At 39.1% G+C, this 18,721-nt stretch overlaps 1 protein-coding gene across 10 annotated transcripts in view; it reads right to left on the reverse strand.

Annotated features, from left to right (window-relative positions):
- SCAI (suppressor of cancer cell invasion) overlaps window positions 1-18,721 on the reverse strand; it is a 201,738-nt gene that overhangs the window by 91,278 nt on the left and 91,739 nt on the right. For all 10 annotated transcript variants that reach the window (XR_013518820.1, XM_035257363.3, XM_078327014.1 and 7 more), the window contains one exon: window positions 8,071-8,202. Coding sequence is in view for 9 of the 10 variants with exons in the window: in XM_035257363.3 (XP_035113254.1) it covers window positions 8,071-8,202 (132 nt within the window). In the remaining variant the exon portion in view is untranslated. The remainder of the gene's footprint in view (window positions 1-8,070; window positions 8,203-18,721) is intronic.

An 18,721-nucleotide genomic window follows, 5' to 3' on the forward strand; every position in this document is an offset into this window, starting at 1 on the left:
AATAGAGATGGGGTTTCACCATGTTGGTCAGGCTAGTCTCGAACTCCTGGCCCCAAGCAATCCAACCACCTCAGCCTCCCAAAGTGCTGAGATTGTAGGCATGAGCCACTACACCCCGCCTAGTCAATGATTTTTGAGAGCATGCAATCAAGATACCTACTGCACTCTGGTGGCAGTCTACCTCAAATGCAAGTCCAGTTCTTTTGGTGGTAAGCCATATAAAACAACAGCTTATACCACAAACTTGTACAGTTTAGGGTATAATCTCTAAAATAACATAGTTGTTTATTTCAATAACAATAACATTACCATTACCAGTTTGCCTAACTAGCCTCTAAAAGAATATTAATTTTCTGAAGAAGGAGAAGAGGGAACAAAGAAGAAAAGGGCAGAGGAGGGGAAGAAGTAGTCAATGGAACAAACTTAATTTCTCAGTTATCCTCTCCTCTTTAGGAAGAAGGGCATCTTAAAAACAGGCTTTTAAAGGAAGCACTGAAGAAATTTCTCTCTTAATTTGAATACTGGGAGCATACTTATTTATTTATTTGTTTATTTATTTATTTAATTTTTTTGAGGTGGAGTTTTGCTCTTGTTGCCCAGGCTGGAGTACAATGGCGCAATCTTGGCTCACCGAAACCTCCACCTCCCAGGTTCAAGTGATTCTCCTGCCTCAGCCTCCCAAATAGTTAGAATTACAGGCATGTGCCACCACGCCCAGCTATTTCGTATTTTTAGTAGAAATGGGGCTTCTCCATGTTGGTCAGGCTGGTCTTGAACTCCCAACCTTAAGTGACCCACCCACCTCGGCTTCCCAAAGTGCTGAGATTACAGATGTGAGCCATTCTGTCTGGCTGGGAGCATATTTAATAAATATAATTTCTGTAATTATTTTCATTTAAGACTTTTACACTTCACGTTAGTGCACCTCCCAATTAAAAAGATATATTACACATCCACTCACACTATATGTACTATTATAAGTACTATAATATATAATATTCTATATACTATTTGTGGCCTTCGAGGCTTCTTTGGCTTTGTATATTTGCTCCTCTGGAGTCAAATAATTAGTGACTTAAAGGGCTCTGCTTTTGCAAAACACTGCAAGTTAGGGATATCACTGATAGACACAGCTGTGTTTCTCAAATACATGTCTCGAGATGCTGCCTTATATAATCCCACTAAGTATTCCATTCTGCTTCGACAGTCTTAGTCACCATGGCAACCAGAACCCTGCAAGCACTTGGGCTTTTGATCATTTTCTGACAGTATTCAAAGCTTTTTCTAACATTATTCTCACTTCATTACTATTGTAACTACATGCAAGAGCCATTATATGTGAAACATCATTCATTTCATCCCACTCTTAATTTTTGGATTATGTTTTCTTGCACAGTGAGTGGAAAGAAGAGATAAACTATTATGCACATATTATAAGAAAGTATTTTCAGTCAAGAAAAATATTCCATTAAGATATTCACAGCTGGGAAAATGAAAGGCTCTGACAACTTTGATGAACAGCTTAATATAATGTGGGAAGACACACCTCCAAAAGTAAAAAGAGAATTTATTGTATCTCAAATGAGGCATTATACAAAAAATCTAAAACCTTTCATGCACTGAAATGCACTTTTCACTCTGCTCATAAAGAGTTAAAAAGTTCAAGTAAGAGGGAACACAAAGGGGAAGGTTTCTGAGGTGCTGTGTGCTCTATTTCTTCATCCGAATACAAGTCACATGGATGTGTTCACTTTCTTAAAAATATACTTATAGCATGTGCACTTTTCTGCAAGTCTATTATATTTCAGTAATAAGTTTAATACACAGTTCATGAATTGAAGAAAGAAAGCAAAAAGAAAAGCATGTTAGAAAATGAGGAAAAGGAGGGAAAAAAAAAGACAAGCACTAACAGTGAAGAGAATGCCAGATGGAAAGAGCTTAATGTTAAAAATGGACACTATTCCAGCTGGATCCCACTTCATTCCATTTCCCCAAACTCCAAAGCTTGTCCAAATTACTACCAATACATTTCTTGTTCTCTATAAGAACTATGGACCCCTCAAATAAGGGGGTGAGGGTGGGTACAAAGGGATGACAACCAAAAAAACTTCATAATTATTCTAAAATAAATCTTGTCCCTTTCTAAAGAAATGCTCATAAAGCAGTATCAATGCTTGAAAGAAAAGAGGTGTTTGACTGACTTAACTCAAGATCTTCTTTGGATAGGAAACAGAGAGTAGTGTAGACAAGAATGCCAACACACACCTCTACTCTAACCCACTACCACAGGGAACTTTAAGGAAGGCCTACATAACTGATAAAGAGAGCCCTTAAAAATCAAGGTCTAATACTGAACAAAGAACACTTTTTTCTTTTTTTTTATTCTTTTAAGACAGAGTCTTGCTCAGTCACCCAGGCTGGAGTGTAGTGATATAATCTTGGCTCACTGCAACCTCTGTCCCCTGGATCCAAGCAATTCTTCTGCCTCAGCCTCCTGAGTAGCTGGGACTACAGGTGCATGCCACCACGCCTGGCTAATTTTTGTATTTTTAATAGAGATGGGGTTTCACCATATTGGCCAGGCTGGTCTCGAACTTCTGACCTTGTGATCTGACCGCCTTCGCCTTCCAAAGTACTGGGATTACAGGTGTGAGCTATCATACCTGGCCTCTTTTCTTTTAAAAAAGAAACAGGGTCTCAGTACATTGCCCAGGCTGGAATGTAGTGGCATGAACATAGCTCACTGCAGCTTTAAATTCCCAGGCTCAAATGATCCTCCCACCTCAGCCTCCCAAGTTGCTGGAACTAAAGACACACCACCATACCTAGCTAATTATTAATTTTTGGTAGATGGGCTCTTGCTATGTTGCCAGGCTGTTCTTTAGCTCTTGGCTTCAAGTGATCCTCCTGCCTTGGCCTCCCGAAGTGCTGGGATTATATGTATCAGGCACTGCTCCTGGAGACACTTTCATTTATATAAACAAAAAAAGAAAACAATACGACTGCTGTATTGGACAGCTATTAGGCACATCTCTCTCAAATAAAAATCCAAAAGCATTCAGAGAAGATACATACTTTACTCACCATAAACCTATTTTTGTATCAGTAATTATGGCTTATTTATTTATTTTTATTTTTATTTTATTTTTATTTTTTTTTGAGACAAAGTCTTGCTCTGTCACCCAGGCTAGAGTGCAGTGGCATGATCTCAGCTAACTGAAACCTCTGCCTCCTGGGTTCAAACGATTCTCCTGTCTCAGCCTCCTTAGTAGCTGAGATTACAGGTGTGCACCACCACGCCCAGCTAATTTTTGTATTTTTAGTAGAGACAGGATTTCACCATGTTGGCCAGGCTGGTCTCAAACTCCTGACCTCTGCCTTTGCCTCCCAAAGTGCTGGGATTACAGCATGAGCCAGCACGCCCAGCCAATTATGGCTTATTTAAATTGAAGAGAGTCATTCAATAAAACACTGAAAATATATCCCTGGTATATTTGCTTATCGACTTTTCCAGGTGACAGATCAAAATTTATCATTATTAGTATTGCCAAACTTTAAAACAGCAATTAGAAAGATACTACTCCACACCTGGGATAAAAGATTTATATTTCACAATAGCTCAAAGAGTAGATTTTAAAATGTTCCCAACACAAAGAAATGATAAATGTTTGAAGTGATGGATATCCCAAATCCATGATGTGATCATTACAACGGTGTGTATCAAAATATCACATGCACCCCATATGCAATAATCAAAATAATTGGAAATTTTTTTCTGGTTTAAAAAATAACATAAAACTAACATCCCATTCCATACACAAATATTAACTCAACATAGGCTGGGCATAGTGGCTCATGTCTGCAATCCCAGCACTTTGGGAGGCCGAGGGGGGTGGATCACTTGAGGTTAGAAGTTCAAGACCAGCCTGGCCAACCTGGCAAAAATCTCATTTCTACTAAAAAGAATACAAAAATTAGCCAGGTGTGGTGGCACATGCCTATAATCCCAGTTACTAAGAAGGCTAAGGCAGGAAAATTGCTTGAACCTGGGAGGCAGAGGCTGCAGTGAGCTGCAATCGTCCACTCAACTCCAGCCTGGGTCACAGAGCAAGAATCCGTCTCAAAAAAATCAAATAAAAATAACTCAAAATGGATCACAGATCTAAATGTAAGAGCTAAAATTATAAAACTCGTAGAAGAAAATGCAAGTGTAAATTTTCGTGACCTTAGGTTAGGCAATGATTTCTTAGATACAACACCAAAAGTATAAGCAATGAAAGAGAAGAATGACAAATTTAACTTTATTAAAATTAAAAACATTTGTGCTTCAAAGGTCATACATCTGATAAGGGATAAGGGACTTGTATCCAAAATATATAAACAATTGTAACTTAATTTTTTTTTTTTTTTTGAGACAGATTCTTGCTCTGTCACCCAGGTTGGAGTGCAGCGGCACCATCTTGGCTCACTGCAACCTCTGCCTCCCAGGTTCAAGCAGTTCCCTGCCTTAGCCTCTGGAGTAGCTGGGATTATAGGCACCTGCCACCATGCCTGGCTAATTTTTTTTTTTAGTAGAGAAAGGGTTTTACCATGTTGGCCAGGCTGGTCTCAAACTCCTGACCTCGTGATCCGCCCAACTCAGCCTCCCAAAGTACTGGGATTACAGGTGTGAGCCACTGCGCCCAGCCAATAACTTAATAATTTTTTAAATAACCCAATTTTTTAACTGGCCAAAGAATTAGAACATTTTCCCAAAGAAACAAAAATGGCTAATAAGCACATAAAAAGATGCCCAACATTAGAAAAATTCAAATCAAAACCACAAAGAGATGCCACTTTTCACCCACTAGGATGTCTATAATCAAAAAGACAGAAAACAGTAAGTGTTGGTGAGGATGAGGACAAACTGGAACACAATACTGGTGATGAAGTCACTCTGGAAAACAGTCTGGCAGGTCCTCAAAATGTTAAACACAGAATTACCATATGACCCAAGAATTCTACTCTATTCTGCCAAAGTAACTGTAATCCCTGCACTTTTGGAGACCAAGGCGGTGGGATCACCTGAGGTTAGGAGTTCGAGACCAGCCTGGCCAACACAGTGAAACCCATCTCTACTAAAAATACAAAAATTAGTTGGATGTGGTGGCACACGCCTGTAATCCCAGTTACTCGAGAGGCTGAGGCAGGAGAATCACTTGAACCCAGGAAGCGGAGGTTGCAGTGAGCCGAAATTCTATGATTGCACTGCAGCCTGGGTGACAAAAGCTAAATTCCATCTCAAAAAAAAAAAGCAAGAAAAAAAAAAGAAAACCTATGCTTACACAAAAACTTGCACGCAAATGTTCATAGCACTGTTGTTCTTGATAGCCAAAAAACTCAAATGTCTATCAACTAATGATTGGACAAATTGTGATAAATTCTTACAATGGAATATTAATCAGTAATAAAAGTAGTAACATGTGCTACAACACAAATGAACCTCAAAAACATGTTAATGAAAGAAGTCCATGATGGAAGATCACATACTGTATGATTTCACTTATTTAATAAAATATCCAAAATAGGTAAATCCATAGAGACAGAAAGTAGATTAGTGGTTGTCAAGGGTCAGGGTTTGTAAGAATGCAGAATCACTGCTAATAGGAACCTGATTTCTTTTGGGAGTGATTAAAAAGGTCCAAAATTAAATCGTAGTAATAGTTGCACAACTCTGCAAACATACTAAACTTCTCAATTGTAAGCTTTGAATGAGCAAATTTTACTGTACATAAATATAGCTCCATAAAACTGTCTCAAAGAGAAGAAGGGGTCCGAGCTATTATATAACTATGTCGGTATTTTAAGTTTGAGAGCCGATGTGGCAGAAGTTATACAAGGGATTTATATGCAAGCTTTAAATGCCTTCCTACTCTTTAAATCTATAAGCCCTTTAATATTTTATTTTTATTTTTCTGTCACCCAGGCTGGAGTGCAGTGGCGTGATCTCAGCTCACTGAAACCTCGACCTCCTAGGCAGAAGAATCCTCTTGCCTCAATCTTCTGAGTAGCTGTAACTTTAGCCACTAACCAGCACATCCAGCTAATTTCTTCAGGTTTTTATAGAGGTTTCACCATGTTGCCCAGGCTGATCTCGAACTCCTGGGCTCAAGTGAACCTCCCACCTCAGCCTCCCAAAGTGCTGGCATTATGGGCGTGAGCCACCACGCCTGACCTCTTTTAACTTTTTATTTACTTAATTTCAATAGGCACACAGATATGTGGGAAATAGGCTCACTGGATATGCTAAAGCTGAGGCTAGCTGTGGGCAGAAGGTTGCCTTGGGTTTTGTTTTTTTGTAATTTCCTCATAGAGTAATGAGGGCAGAGACTGTTAGTTTTATCTCTGAATTTTCATACCCAACACAGAATGTGGTACATACTGGGTGCCAATTAAATGCTGAAGAAAAAAAAATATATACCTGGAAGGCAAGGGAAAAAAGAGTCTATGCAAATTTAAGAGGTTTAAAATTATCTGTTACAGGAAAACAAAAGACTTAAACACCAGGCATACCAAAGAAAACTTCTGAATTAAAATAGTGAAAGAAAATATTCTTTAAAAAGACATAATTAATTTATAAAGCCAAAGAAAAACATGACCTCAAACACCTCCTCTGCAGCACAAAAGAGGAAGCAGCAGAGTGCAGGAGTTAAGAACACTGTCTTTGGAATCCTCCATTTAACAAATATTTACAAAGTATTTACAATGTGCAAGACATAGGCTTAAACACTAGAGAAACAGTGACAAACAGGGGCCTGCTCTTAGGGACATTTCATTTTCATGCAGGAGAGACATAATAAACAAATAAATAATTTTAAGAAGTGGTAAGTGTCATGAAGCAAATCAAATGAATATAGAAAAAAAGGGAATGATTAAAAGGGCAGCTTTAGGCAGAATGGTTATTTGAAAAATTCACATCGAAGTTTTTTTAGAAGATAAATTAGCTGGTTTAAAAATAAACCCTGCCAGTATATTTCCAAACCTGGGGATGCATAATACAATTATAAGGCATAAGATTAAAAGGTTGCTTTTTTTTTTTTTTTTTTTTTTAAGAGATGGGGTCTCACTATGTTGCCCAGGCTGGAGTACAGCAGCTATTCACAGGAGCAATCCCACTACTGATCAGCACGGGAGTTTTGACCTGCTCCATTTCCAAACTGGGCCGGTTCACCCCTCCTTAGGCAAGCTGGTGGCTCCCCGCTCCCATGAGGTCACCATATCAACGCCAAACGTACTGCAGACACCCGATCAGCATAGCGCACTACAGCCCAGAACTCCTGGGCTCAAGCAGTCCTCCCAACTTAGCCTCCCGAGTAGCTGGGACTACAGGCATGTGCCACTGCACCCAGCAAGGTTGCATTTTATTCATAAATAAACCATAAATTAAAATAACTTTTATCTTTACAATCACTCCTTCCTATATAAATTTTTAAAAATAAAACCTGTTTATCCCCAGTATTTTGCCTATTGTATTAATTTGCTTCTAACTGGAACTAAGCTAATGAAGCTTTAGGTCTGAAGTCAGTGATCCTAAGACTCTCAAGAACTGAAATATAGGCTAAATCTTAAATAGCATGGTTTAGAACACCCCATCATTACTTTTCCTACTCCCTGCCCTACCACCACCCTGATGTGGTAGACAATGGCAACTATCATCACTTTAGGCACAGATATTTCATCCCAGAAAATTGGAAGCTCCACATCCAATTGCATATGCATTTCTAGGCTCCTCAGACCTCAACACTCTAATGTGCAAAACCAAATGAAAATCAGATCCAGTGTGAGTAATGCATACAAAACATCTCACAAAATAGCTCTTTTTAACTTGACTAAAACAGTGTAAGTTATCCTCTTTTCCTATTTTATTAATCTAAGAATTTTTAAAATGATGTCAAAGAAAAAAATCAAGATCACTTTAATACAGAAATTTATATGACATTCTACCCATAATTTTCAGAAACTTACCACATATCAGCCAAAAAAAAAAAAGCAGAACTAAAGAAAAGTTCAAAACACTAAGAGTCCACTAACCTTAACCCATTGAACAGCTGCTTAGATTTATCCAGAAGGTAACAAAAATCTGTAACTGTTTTCCTCTCACCCTGTGGGATATCATCTTCAGCACCTCCAGAGGACATGATTTCTTTAAGAGCAAATTCAGTCCTGTAAGAAAACATATGTTCATTCATCCAGTAGGTAAAAATAAAAATAGAAAAAAACCTTAGTTACATCATCCGATAGTATTTTTTATCCAAGACAGGCATAGAATTCTTCTGATTATAATCAAATCATAAAAATAATTGAAGTGTAAGATGCTGTAAAAAAATAGATCATCTCCTATCGTTGGTATGGATAAAAATAGAAACCACATTACAAAGCAATTTTTTAACATTCTTTCATCTAATAAATATTGTTTGAATGCCTATTATGTTCTAGGCATTACTCTACATGGTTAACAATCTAAATATATCTATTCATTTATTTGTCCATTTGATCTGTTCTATAAATCCATTCTGGAAAATGATCCCACAAATGGAAAATACTTATCCAAATATTTATTTCAGTATCATAACATTTAAAAATTGAAAACAACCTAAAGGCCCCAAAGATGAAAACAGTTAGGAATACTGATCACTGCACTCTACCCAATCACTAACTTACAACTCTGTTTAAGAAAGTGAGGCAATGGTATGAGTACACTTCAGTATAAAAGGGATGTAAGGCTGGGCACGGTGGCTCATGCCTGTAATCCCAGCACTCTGGGAGGCCAAGGCGGGCGGATCACAAGGTCAAGAGATCGAGACCATCCTGGCCAACACTGTAAAACCCCGTCTCTATTTAAAAAAAAAAAAAAAAAAGATATAAAATCACACACACACACACATAGGTATATTAAAACTATATTCAATTCAAACTATCTCCATTTGTAATAAACTTCATAAACTTGCCATGTTAAAAAAAAAAAAAAAACCAGTAAGTTGTGAGACAGTATGTACAATACAAACCTAAACTAAATTTTAAAACTAATTTGTGTTTACCTACAGACAAAAATCCCCGGAAAAACATAGGAAAATTTGGTACTGGTATAGAGTGTAAAAATAGGCAGATAAAATATAATCACTGAAATAATGTGATACAATTGGTGAAATAATGAACTTTAATAGATGGACTGAAGAACAGAAAGGATACAGTTGAACAAATTAACAATCTGAAATATCAGATTTGGGGTACTCTACCAAAAGACAGTAGAAAGAAATAAAATACATAAAAGAAAAAGCAAGAGATAAAATAGAGAAATGAGGAAAATCAACTGCCACATAATAGCTCACACAGGAGGGGAGACAAACACAAATGGGGGCAAAAAAATATCTGCAGAAATAATGACTAAATTTCCCAGAATTAGGGAAAACATGCCTAAAACAGAAAGGACTCAAAGAATGTCAAAATAATCCCACAGCTAGAACCACTAAAGTAAAACATAGAAAATCAGAGTTCTCTTCCTTTCTTGAAAAATTCACTCTTCACCAAGCAGGTATCCACATCATAGAGTATCTGCAGGGGTGTCGGAATATAAGCTATGTGAGGAGGCTATTTGAAGGCAGAGCCAGCTTGCACAGAATGTTGAAGGCCAAGTGTGGTGAGAAGGGCACCCATGAAGACAGAGGACTGGCAGGGAAAGTAGGAGGCTGAGCACAATGATGGCGCCTCCATGTAGATGGGTTCAAAGCAGCAATGGGAGATTTGCTATATGTAGAGGATGGATCAAATAAGATCTATTAAGGGCTCATGCCTGTAATCCCAGCACTTTGGGAGGCAGAAGCAGTAGGATTGCATGAGGCTGGGGGTTCAAGACCTGCCTGGGCAACACAGTGGGATCCTGTCTCTACAAAAAAATTTTAAATTAGGCAGATGTAGCTGGGCATGGTGGCTTATGCCTATAAGCCCACCACTTTTGGAGGCCGAGGCTGGCGGATCGCCTGAGGTCAGGAGTTCGAGACCAGCCTGATCAGCACAGAGAAACCCCATCTCTAATAAAAATACAAAATTAGCTAGGCATGGTGGCGCAGCATGCCTGTAGTCCTGGCTACTCAGGAGGCTGAGGCAGGAGAATAGCTTGAACCTGGGAGGCAGAGGTTGTGGTGAGCCGAGATCACGCCACTGCACTCCAGCCTGGGCAACGAGAGCCAAACTCCGTCTCAAAAAAAAAAAAAAAAAAATTGCCTGGTGCGGTAGCTCAAGCCTGTAATCCCAGCACTTTGGGAGGCCAAGGCGGGTGGACCACGAGGTCAAGAGATCGAGACCATCCTGGTCAACATGGTGAAACCCCGCCTCTACTAAAAATACAAAAACTAGCTGGGCATGGTGGCGCGAGCCTGTAGTCCCAGCTACTCGGGAGGCTGAGGCAGGAGAATTGCTTGAACCCAGAAGGCGGAGGTTGCAGTGAGCCGAGATCATGCCATTGCACTCCAGTCTGGGTAACAAGAGCGAAACTTCGTCTCAAAAAAAAAAAAAAAATTAGCCAGATGTGCTGGTGGGTGCCCATAGATCCAGCTACTCAGGAGGCTTAAGTAGGAGGATTGTCTGAGGCCAGGAGTTCAAGGGTGCAGTAAGCTATGATCACTCCACTGCACTCCAGCCTGAGTGGCACAGAGTGAGATCCCATCTCTTTAATAAAAGAAAAAAATTTTTTTAAAGATCTATTAAAGACAATGGGACCCAGAGTTGGAAGATGCAAATACAGAAATGGAAAAAGTTAGAATGAACTCTGTGGATTGAAACTGAGCCAGGCACGGTGGCTCATGCCTGTAATCCCAGAACTCTGGGAGGCCGAGATGGGCGCATCGCTCGAGGTCAGGAGTTTGAGACCAGCCTGGCCAACATGGTGAAACCCCAACTCTACTAAAAATACAAAAATTTTGCCGGGCTTGGTAGTGGGCACCTGTAATCCCAGCTACTTGGGAGGCTGAGACAGGAGAATCACTTGAACCCAGGAGGCAGAGGTTGCAGTGAGCTGAGATCATGCCACTATACTCCAGCCTGGGTGACAGAGTGAGACTCCATCTCAAAAAAAGAGAAACTGAAAGTATGAGTGAACTAATGGATTTCAAAAGACATGGACATACATGCATGGTGTGTGTGTATACATACACACAGATGCATACTCCTCCTAGCTCTGTAATTCTATCTACTGAGGGGGCCTTAGAACAGTGACCATCTTCCCTCCCCAGTGATATGAACGTTTCTAGCACCTAGCTCTTGGCCTCTAATACCATTCTCCAATAAAATGAACCAGACCTCTTTGGAGAATTGTAATTGGCTAATTATAGGATGAGTCTAGAATATCTAGTGCCAGAAAGCAAGAAAGTACTCAAGGGATGCTAAAGACATATCAAAAGGACATAGGATCAAGGTTGAAGGAGATCCCACTGGCCAAACCAGTAATTTCAGCATCAATACCAATTAATGATAGCAATGGATTATAACCTATTGAACAAAATAAGAAATAATGAATTTATGTGTCTGTGTGTGTGTGTGTGTATAAATGAATGAATAAATGGAAAGTGTGGTAGTGAATGAGATAGTTTCAGAATATTTCCCCCATAAACTACACATTACTTCCCAGGGAAAAAATAACTTCACAGCAGTAAAACCTGGCAGACACTGCCTTGATCAAATGATCAAAGTGAACGTCATTACTAATCAGACAAATCAAAGTCCTATGCAATGAGAAGTGATGTTCTTGTCAAAATCTGTGGCTTGAGTCTAATCATGAGGAAACAGACAAAACCAAGTTGGGAGACATTCTACAAAATAGCCAACCTATAATCTTCAAAAATGTCAAGGACTTTCCTTCAAAGAAAAGTGAAAGCTAAGGTATAATGTCTGATTCCCTACTGGATCCTTCTGCTTTAAACGATGTTACTGGGACAACTGGTAAAGCCTGAATGGGGTCTAAGGACTAGACAGGAATAAACTTTCAATGTTGATAAGAAAAATGTTCAACCACCAATAAAAAATTGGTAACAAAATGCAAACATGGCAAAACACAGTAACAAAATACAAACCTAATGCAGCAAAATGAGCACATTAAAACTATACTAATTTGGGCCGGGCGCAGTGGCTCACGCCTATAATCCCAGCACTTTGGGAGCCAAGGTGGGTGGATCACGAGGTCAAGAGATTGAGACCATCCTGGTCAGCATGGTGAAACCCCGTCTCTGCTAAAAATACAAAAAATTAGTTGGGCATGGTGGCGCGTGCCTGTAATCCCAGCTACTCAGGAGGCTAAGGCAGGAGAATTGCTTGAACCCAGGAGGCGGAGGTTGCGGTGAGCCGAGATCGCACCATTGCACTCCAGCCTGGGTAACAAGAGCGAAACTCCATCTCAAAAAAAAAAAAAAAACTATACTAATTATAGCAGTTGAACATGCACTGAAACCAGCACAGTTGCTAGAGGCAGTGTAAATTAGTTTAAACTCATGAGTTTACCTGAATGTATGAGGGTACATTAAATGGTCTATTAGATCCATCAATTACACTTCTGAAAATTTATCCTGAAGTTAGCTGTCTTTACTGGTAAATTACTGGTGAAGAATCACAAGTACTGGTGAAGAATCACTAGCATCTGACATTTTTCAAAATCTCTTTCCAGTCTCACCTTTCACTAGCGCACACATACCTATTCTCTGACCACAAAGAAATACTTGAAAGCCTCTAAACAAATCCTACTCTTATACAACATCATGATTTATATGCTATTCCCCAGCCTATTTTGTTTACCTACCAAATTTATATTCATAGTTGAAGACATAATTCAAATGACAACTTTTCAGTAAAACTTTCCTTGAAAATCTAAATCTCTCCCTGGCACCTACTTATGACCAACTCAATAGGGGCTTCTTTAGTTACTTAACAAAAAGTTAAACAAATGTAACAATTATTTGTTTTTTGAAAAGTTTATCTCACCATCTAGACACACATTGTCCAAAAGTGTAGTCAGTAGCCATTTGTCACTATTTAGCTTGAAACATGGCTACTCTGAATTGAGATGTGCTGTAAATGTGAGGTACAGGTGTAAAATATGCCAGGTTTAGAAGGCTTAGTATGAACAAAAGAGCCATGCCAGAGAGTGAAAGAAAACTGACAAACATATAGCAAAGTAAAGACAGCATTAATATGTAACCCTAGCAATAGCATTGTTTGTTGTAATACTTCTCAGCAGACATCTTCAGAGTGCCATATTTCTTCAAAGTAATTTCAACTGTCTTGCAAACAGCCAGGTATTCTGAATATATAACCAAAAAGATCATCATATATATTTTTAAATCTTTCAGTATGCCAGTGATATGGTTTGGCCCACCCAAATCTCAACTAGAATTGTTTCTCCCAGAATTCTCACATGTTGTGGGAGGGACCCAGGGGGAGGTAATTGAATCACAGGGCCATCTTTCCCATGTTATTCTCATGATAGTAAATAAGTCTCTGGTGGTTTTATCAGAGGTTTCCACTTTTGCTTCCTCCTCATTTTCTCTTGCCACTGCCATGTAAGAAGTACCTTTCGTCTCCTGTCATGATTCTGAGGCCTCCCTAGGCATGTGGAACTATAAGTCCAATTAAACCTCTTTTTCTTCCCAGTCTCAGGTATGTCTTTATGAGTAGTATAATAAAATGGACTAATAAAGCTAGGTTGCAAAAGACAAATAGTTTGTGTATCATGACTTTCTCAGTGTTCCTATTCAAGTATTTCATAAATATACCATCCTTCCTTGTGGCTGCTATTTATCACATTCTACTCTAATATTACAGAAACCTGTGTCTGATGTCACACCAGATTATAAAGTTCTTAAGGGCTAAACCCATGTTACATTTATTCTTGCTCTTCAACTAAACCTCCAATAGAACTTCATATACCTCAAGTACTTATTTCAGTCTTATGAATTAAAATGGATTATGGTAATAAGTTTTGGACAAAGTGATATAAAACCAAAACTTTAAAAATATTGTTCAAGGCTGGGCCTAGTGGCACAAGCCTGTAATTCCAGAACTTTGGGAGGCTGAGGAGGGCAGATCGCTTGAGTCTAGAAGTTAAGAGATCAGGCTGGGCAACACGGTAAAACCCTGATTCTACAAAAACAAAAATACAAAAACTAGCCAGGCATGGTGGCACACACCTGTGGTCCCAGCTACTCAGGCAGCTGAAGTGGGAGGACTACTTGAGTACAGAGGTTCGAGGTAGCAGTGAGCTATAACAGCGCCACTGCATACAACTGGGGGCAACAGAGCAAGACGCAGCTCAAAAGTAAAAGAAAAGAGGTCTGGGCAGGATGGGCAATCAACTGAGGTCGGGAGTCTGAGACCAGCCTGACCAACATGGCAAAATCTCGTCTCTACTAAAAATAAAGAATCTGCCATGAGTGGTGGCACATCCCTGTAATCCCATCTACATGGGAGGCTGAGGCAGGAGAATCACTTGAATCCATGAGACAGAGGTTGCAGTAAGCCAAGTTCATGACACTGCATTCTAGCCTGGGTGACAGAATGGAACTCCATCTCAAAAAAAAAATTCTCATGTTTGGAAATTAAGAAATATCCATGTAACAGCCAGGCGCGGTGGCTCAAGCCTGTAATCCCAGCACTTTGGGAGGCCAAGGCGGGTGGATCACGAGGTCAAGAGATTGAGACCATTCTGGTCAACATGGTGAAACCCCGCCTCTACTAAAAATACAAAAAATTAGCTGGGCATAGTGGCACATGCCTGTAATCCCAGCTACTCAGGAGGCTGAGGCAGGAGAATTGCCTGAATCCAGGAGGCAGAGGTTGCAGTGAGCCGAGATTGCGCCATTGCACTCCAGCCTGGGTAACAAGAGCGAAACTCCGTCTCAAAAAAAAGAAAGAAATATCCATGTAAATAATTCATGGGTCAAAAAATAATAATGAAAATTAGAAAATATTCTGAACTGATTCACAATAAATATTAAAGCTTATGAATACAGATAATTTTATGCTTAGAAATGGCTGGCCTTTAACATATATATTAGAAAGAGGTTAGGAAAAAAACAACCAATTAGAGCAGCCAATTAAACCCAAAGAAAATAGAGGGAAAGAAATAGATGAAATAACTAAATAAAAACACAACAAAGTCAACAAAATAAAGTTGCTTATTTAAAAAGACTAATAAAACCTGGCAAGAATGACCTGAGGGGGGAAGAAAAGAATAACTAATATCAAAAATTAAAAAATGGAGTATCCTGCAGAAAACAGAATGTGAAAGGAATATTATAAATAACTTAATGCCATCATCGTGAACATTTAAGTAAAATAGACAAACATTGAAAAAAACACTTTTTGCTAAACCTGATACAGAAAGAAATTTTGAAGAGTTCTAGATCTACTGAAAAATTGACAGCCTCATTGAAAGCCTACCCACAATGAAATCTCCACACCCAGGTGGTTTCACTAGCAAATTTATAAAAAATATCTAAACAAGACAAAAAAAAAAGGCAACCTTACACAAACTCTTACAGAATACAGATGAAGGAACATTCCTCAACTCATTTCATGAGGCCAACATAATTTTGATACCAAACCCTAACAGAGGTATTATAAGAAAGGAAAATTACAGGCCATTCTCACTAATGAGTATTGATGCAAATATACTAAGCCAAATGTTAGCAAGCCCAATTTGGCAATATATAAAAAGGACATGACAAAATTGGACTTATTTTAGGAATGTAAAGTTGGTTTGATATTTGAAAATCAATAACTGCAATTTGCCACACAAGTAGAATGAAGGACAAAAATCATACTACAATTGCTCAGCAGATGCACAGCTCACATTTGGTAAAATTTAACATTGGCTCACAATTAAGAAAAAAAAAACCAACTCAGCAAACTAGAAACAGAAAGGGAGCTTCATTAATTTCATGAAGGCTATGTATTTTAAAACTATAGCAAAAATCATGCTTTTCAGTGAAATGTTATCTTTCCCCTTGAGACGGTGAATGTCTGCTATCACCAGAACCTCTGATACTGTATTGAATAAAGAACAAAAGAAAACAAAAAAGATATAAGCTGTTATTATTTGTACATAACATGAACATTTCCATAGGAATTTCAAAAGAATCTACATGTAATTATCAGAACTAACCAGTGAGTTTAGCAAAGTTTCTGGATAAAAGGTCAACACATATAAAGGTTAAGTATATTTCTATATTCCCAAGAAGAAAAAAATTTTTAATAAATTTAGTGTTGCCTAAGTGTACAATACTTATAAAATCTACAGAAGTGTATGTTTATGTCCTAGTCCTTCACATTCACTCACCACTTGCTCACTGACTTACCCAGAGCAACTTCCAGTCCTGCAGGCTCCATTCATGGTAAGTGCCCTAATAGGTACATCATTTTTATCTTTTTTTTTTTAAGTTGCAGCTGTGCTTGGAACCTTTTTTTATCTCTTCCATTGTATTTTTACTGTACCATTTCTGTTTAGATATGTTTGGATATACAAGCACTTAACATTGTATAATTGCTAACAGCATTCAGTATAGTACCATGCTGTACAGGCTTGCAGCCCAGGAGCAACAGGCCATATCGTGAAGCTCAGGTATGTAGGAGGCTATACCATCTAGTCTGTTTAAGTATACTCTATGATGTTTGCACAACAAAATTGCCTCATGACACATTTCTCAGATCATACCCCTGTTAAGCAACATGACTGTATATATAAATGATGTGGAGAAAAGATAGATATGGAAATCTATAAACAAGGTCAATTCAACAGACACTTGGAGGAAGCACATGGGTAAACATATCACAAGAATAGAGGTAGAGACAACTGAAAAAGAACGTATATTGTTACGGGTTGAATTGTGTTCCCACAAAAGATATGAAGTTCTAACATCTGGTACCTATGAACAGGACCTTTTTTGGAAAGAGGGGCTTTGCAGATATAATTAAGGCCTAAGTTAAGATGAGGTCATGCTGGAGTAGAGTGAGCCTTGAATACAATGTGACTGTTGTCCTTAAAGAGCAGAGAGACAGGCTGGGTGTGGTGGCTCATGCCTGTAATTCCAATACTTTGGGAGGCAGAGGCAGGCCGATCACCTGAGGTCGGGAGTTCAAGACCAGCCTGACCAACATGAAGAAACCCTGTCTGCATGAAAAATACAAAATTAGCCAGGCGTGGTGGTGGGCGCCTGTTAATTCCAGTTACTCAGGAGGCTGAGGCAGGAGAATCACTTTAACCTGGGAGACAGAGGTTACAGAGAGCCTAGATTATGCCATTGCACCCCAGCCTGGGCAACAAGAGCCAAAAGTCTCAAAAAAAAAAAAAAAAAAAAGAACAGAGGAGACACAGACACAGACATACACGGAAGGGAGAGTGCCATGTGAAGACAGACAAGAGGGAAGGCAGCCACATGAAGATGGAGGCAGAGATCAAAATCACACAGCTGCAAGCCAAGGAATGCCGAGGATTGCTGGCAACCATCAGAAGCCAGGAGAGAGGCCTGGAACAGATTCCCCTTCTGAGTCGCTAAGAAGGAACCAATTCTGCAACCACTTAATTTTGGACTCTGGCCTCCTGAATGATGAAAGCATAAATTTCTTTTGTTTTAAGCCACCCAGCTTGTCATTTCTCATTTTGGCCTTAATTTGCATTTCTCTGACAACTAATGAAGTTCAATACCCTTTCATTTGTTACAGCAGGCCTAGGAAACTAATACATAGATACATAATACATCGATAGAGTCCTTACACAGATTACAAAATGGGCAAACAAGAAAATAAAAAGCAGTGACAATTGCTCAAAGATATGTTTTGCTGAGTAAAGAAAATTTGGCAAATTATTAACCTGCCTTGTTGACAATTACTTTTTATAGAAAGTTTGTGACAAAGCAACAAGAAAAACTGCCTCTCTGGATTGAATTCTGAGTAAGTGGTTGGTAATATGAAAGTCTGAAAGAAATTTTGAGAGAAAATAATGTTAAGTCTGCATTTCATTATACCAGAATACACAGTCATAACGGCAGTGGAAAGAGCCCCAGACTACAGAAAAAGCCCAAGTATTCCTGTTGTTAACACTTATTAGTTATATAATTTTAACCAAAAATACCTTTATTTAACACTTTGATTGCAAGTTTTAATCCAACAAAAAAAGAAATTTACAAGCCAGGCATGGTGGATCACAACTGTAATCCCAACACTTGGGGAGGCCAAGGCAGGAAGATTGCTTGAGGCCAGATGTTCAAGACCAATCTGGCCAACAAAACAAAATCCCATGTCAGCAAAAATTTAAAAATTAGCCAGGCATGATGACATGCACCTGTAGTCCCAGCTACTAAGAAAGCTGAGGCAGGAGAATCCCTTGAGCTCAGGAATTTGAGGTTACAGTGAGCTGACTGTGTCACCACACTCCAAATTGAGTGACAGAGTAAGACCGTGTCTGAAAAAAAAAAAAAGCCTGGACATGGTGGCTTACACCTCTAATCCTAGCACTTTGGGAGCCCAAGGCATATAGATTGCTTGAAGTCGGGGCCAGGTGTGGTGGCTCACACCTGTAATCCCAGCACTTTGGGAGGTTAAGGGGTGACAATCATCTGAGGTTGGGAGTTCAACAGCCTGACCAACCTGGAGAAACCCCGTCTCTACTAAAAATACAAAATTAGCTGGGTGTGGTGATGCA

The sequence above is a fragment of the Callithrix jacchus genome, chromosome 1 (assembly GCF_049354715.1).
Source record: "Callithrix jacchus isolate 240 chromosome 1, calJac240_pri, whole genome shotgun sequence".
Lineage (NCBI taxonomy): Eukaryota > Metazoa > Chordata > Mammalia > Primates > Cebidae > Callithrix > Callithrix jacchus.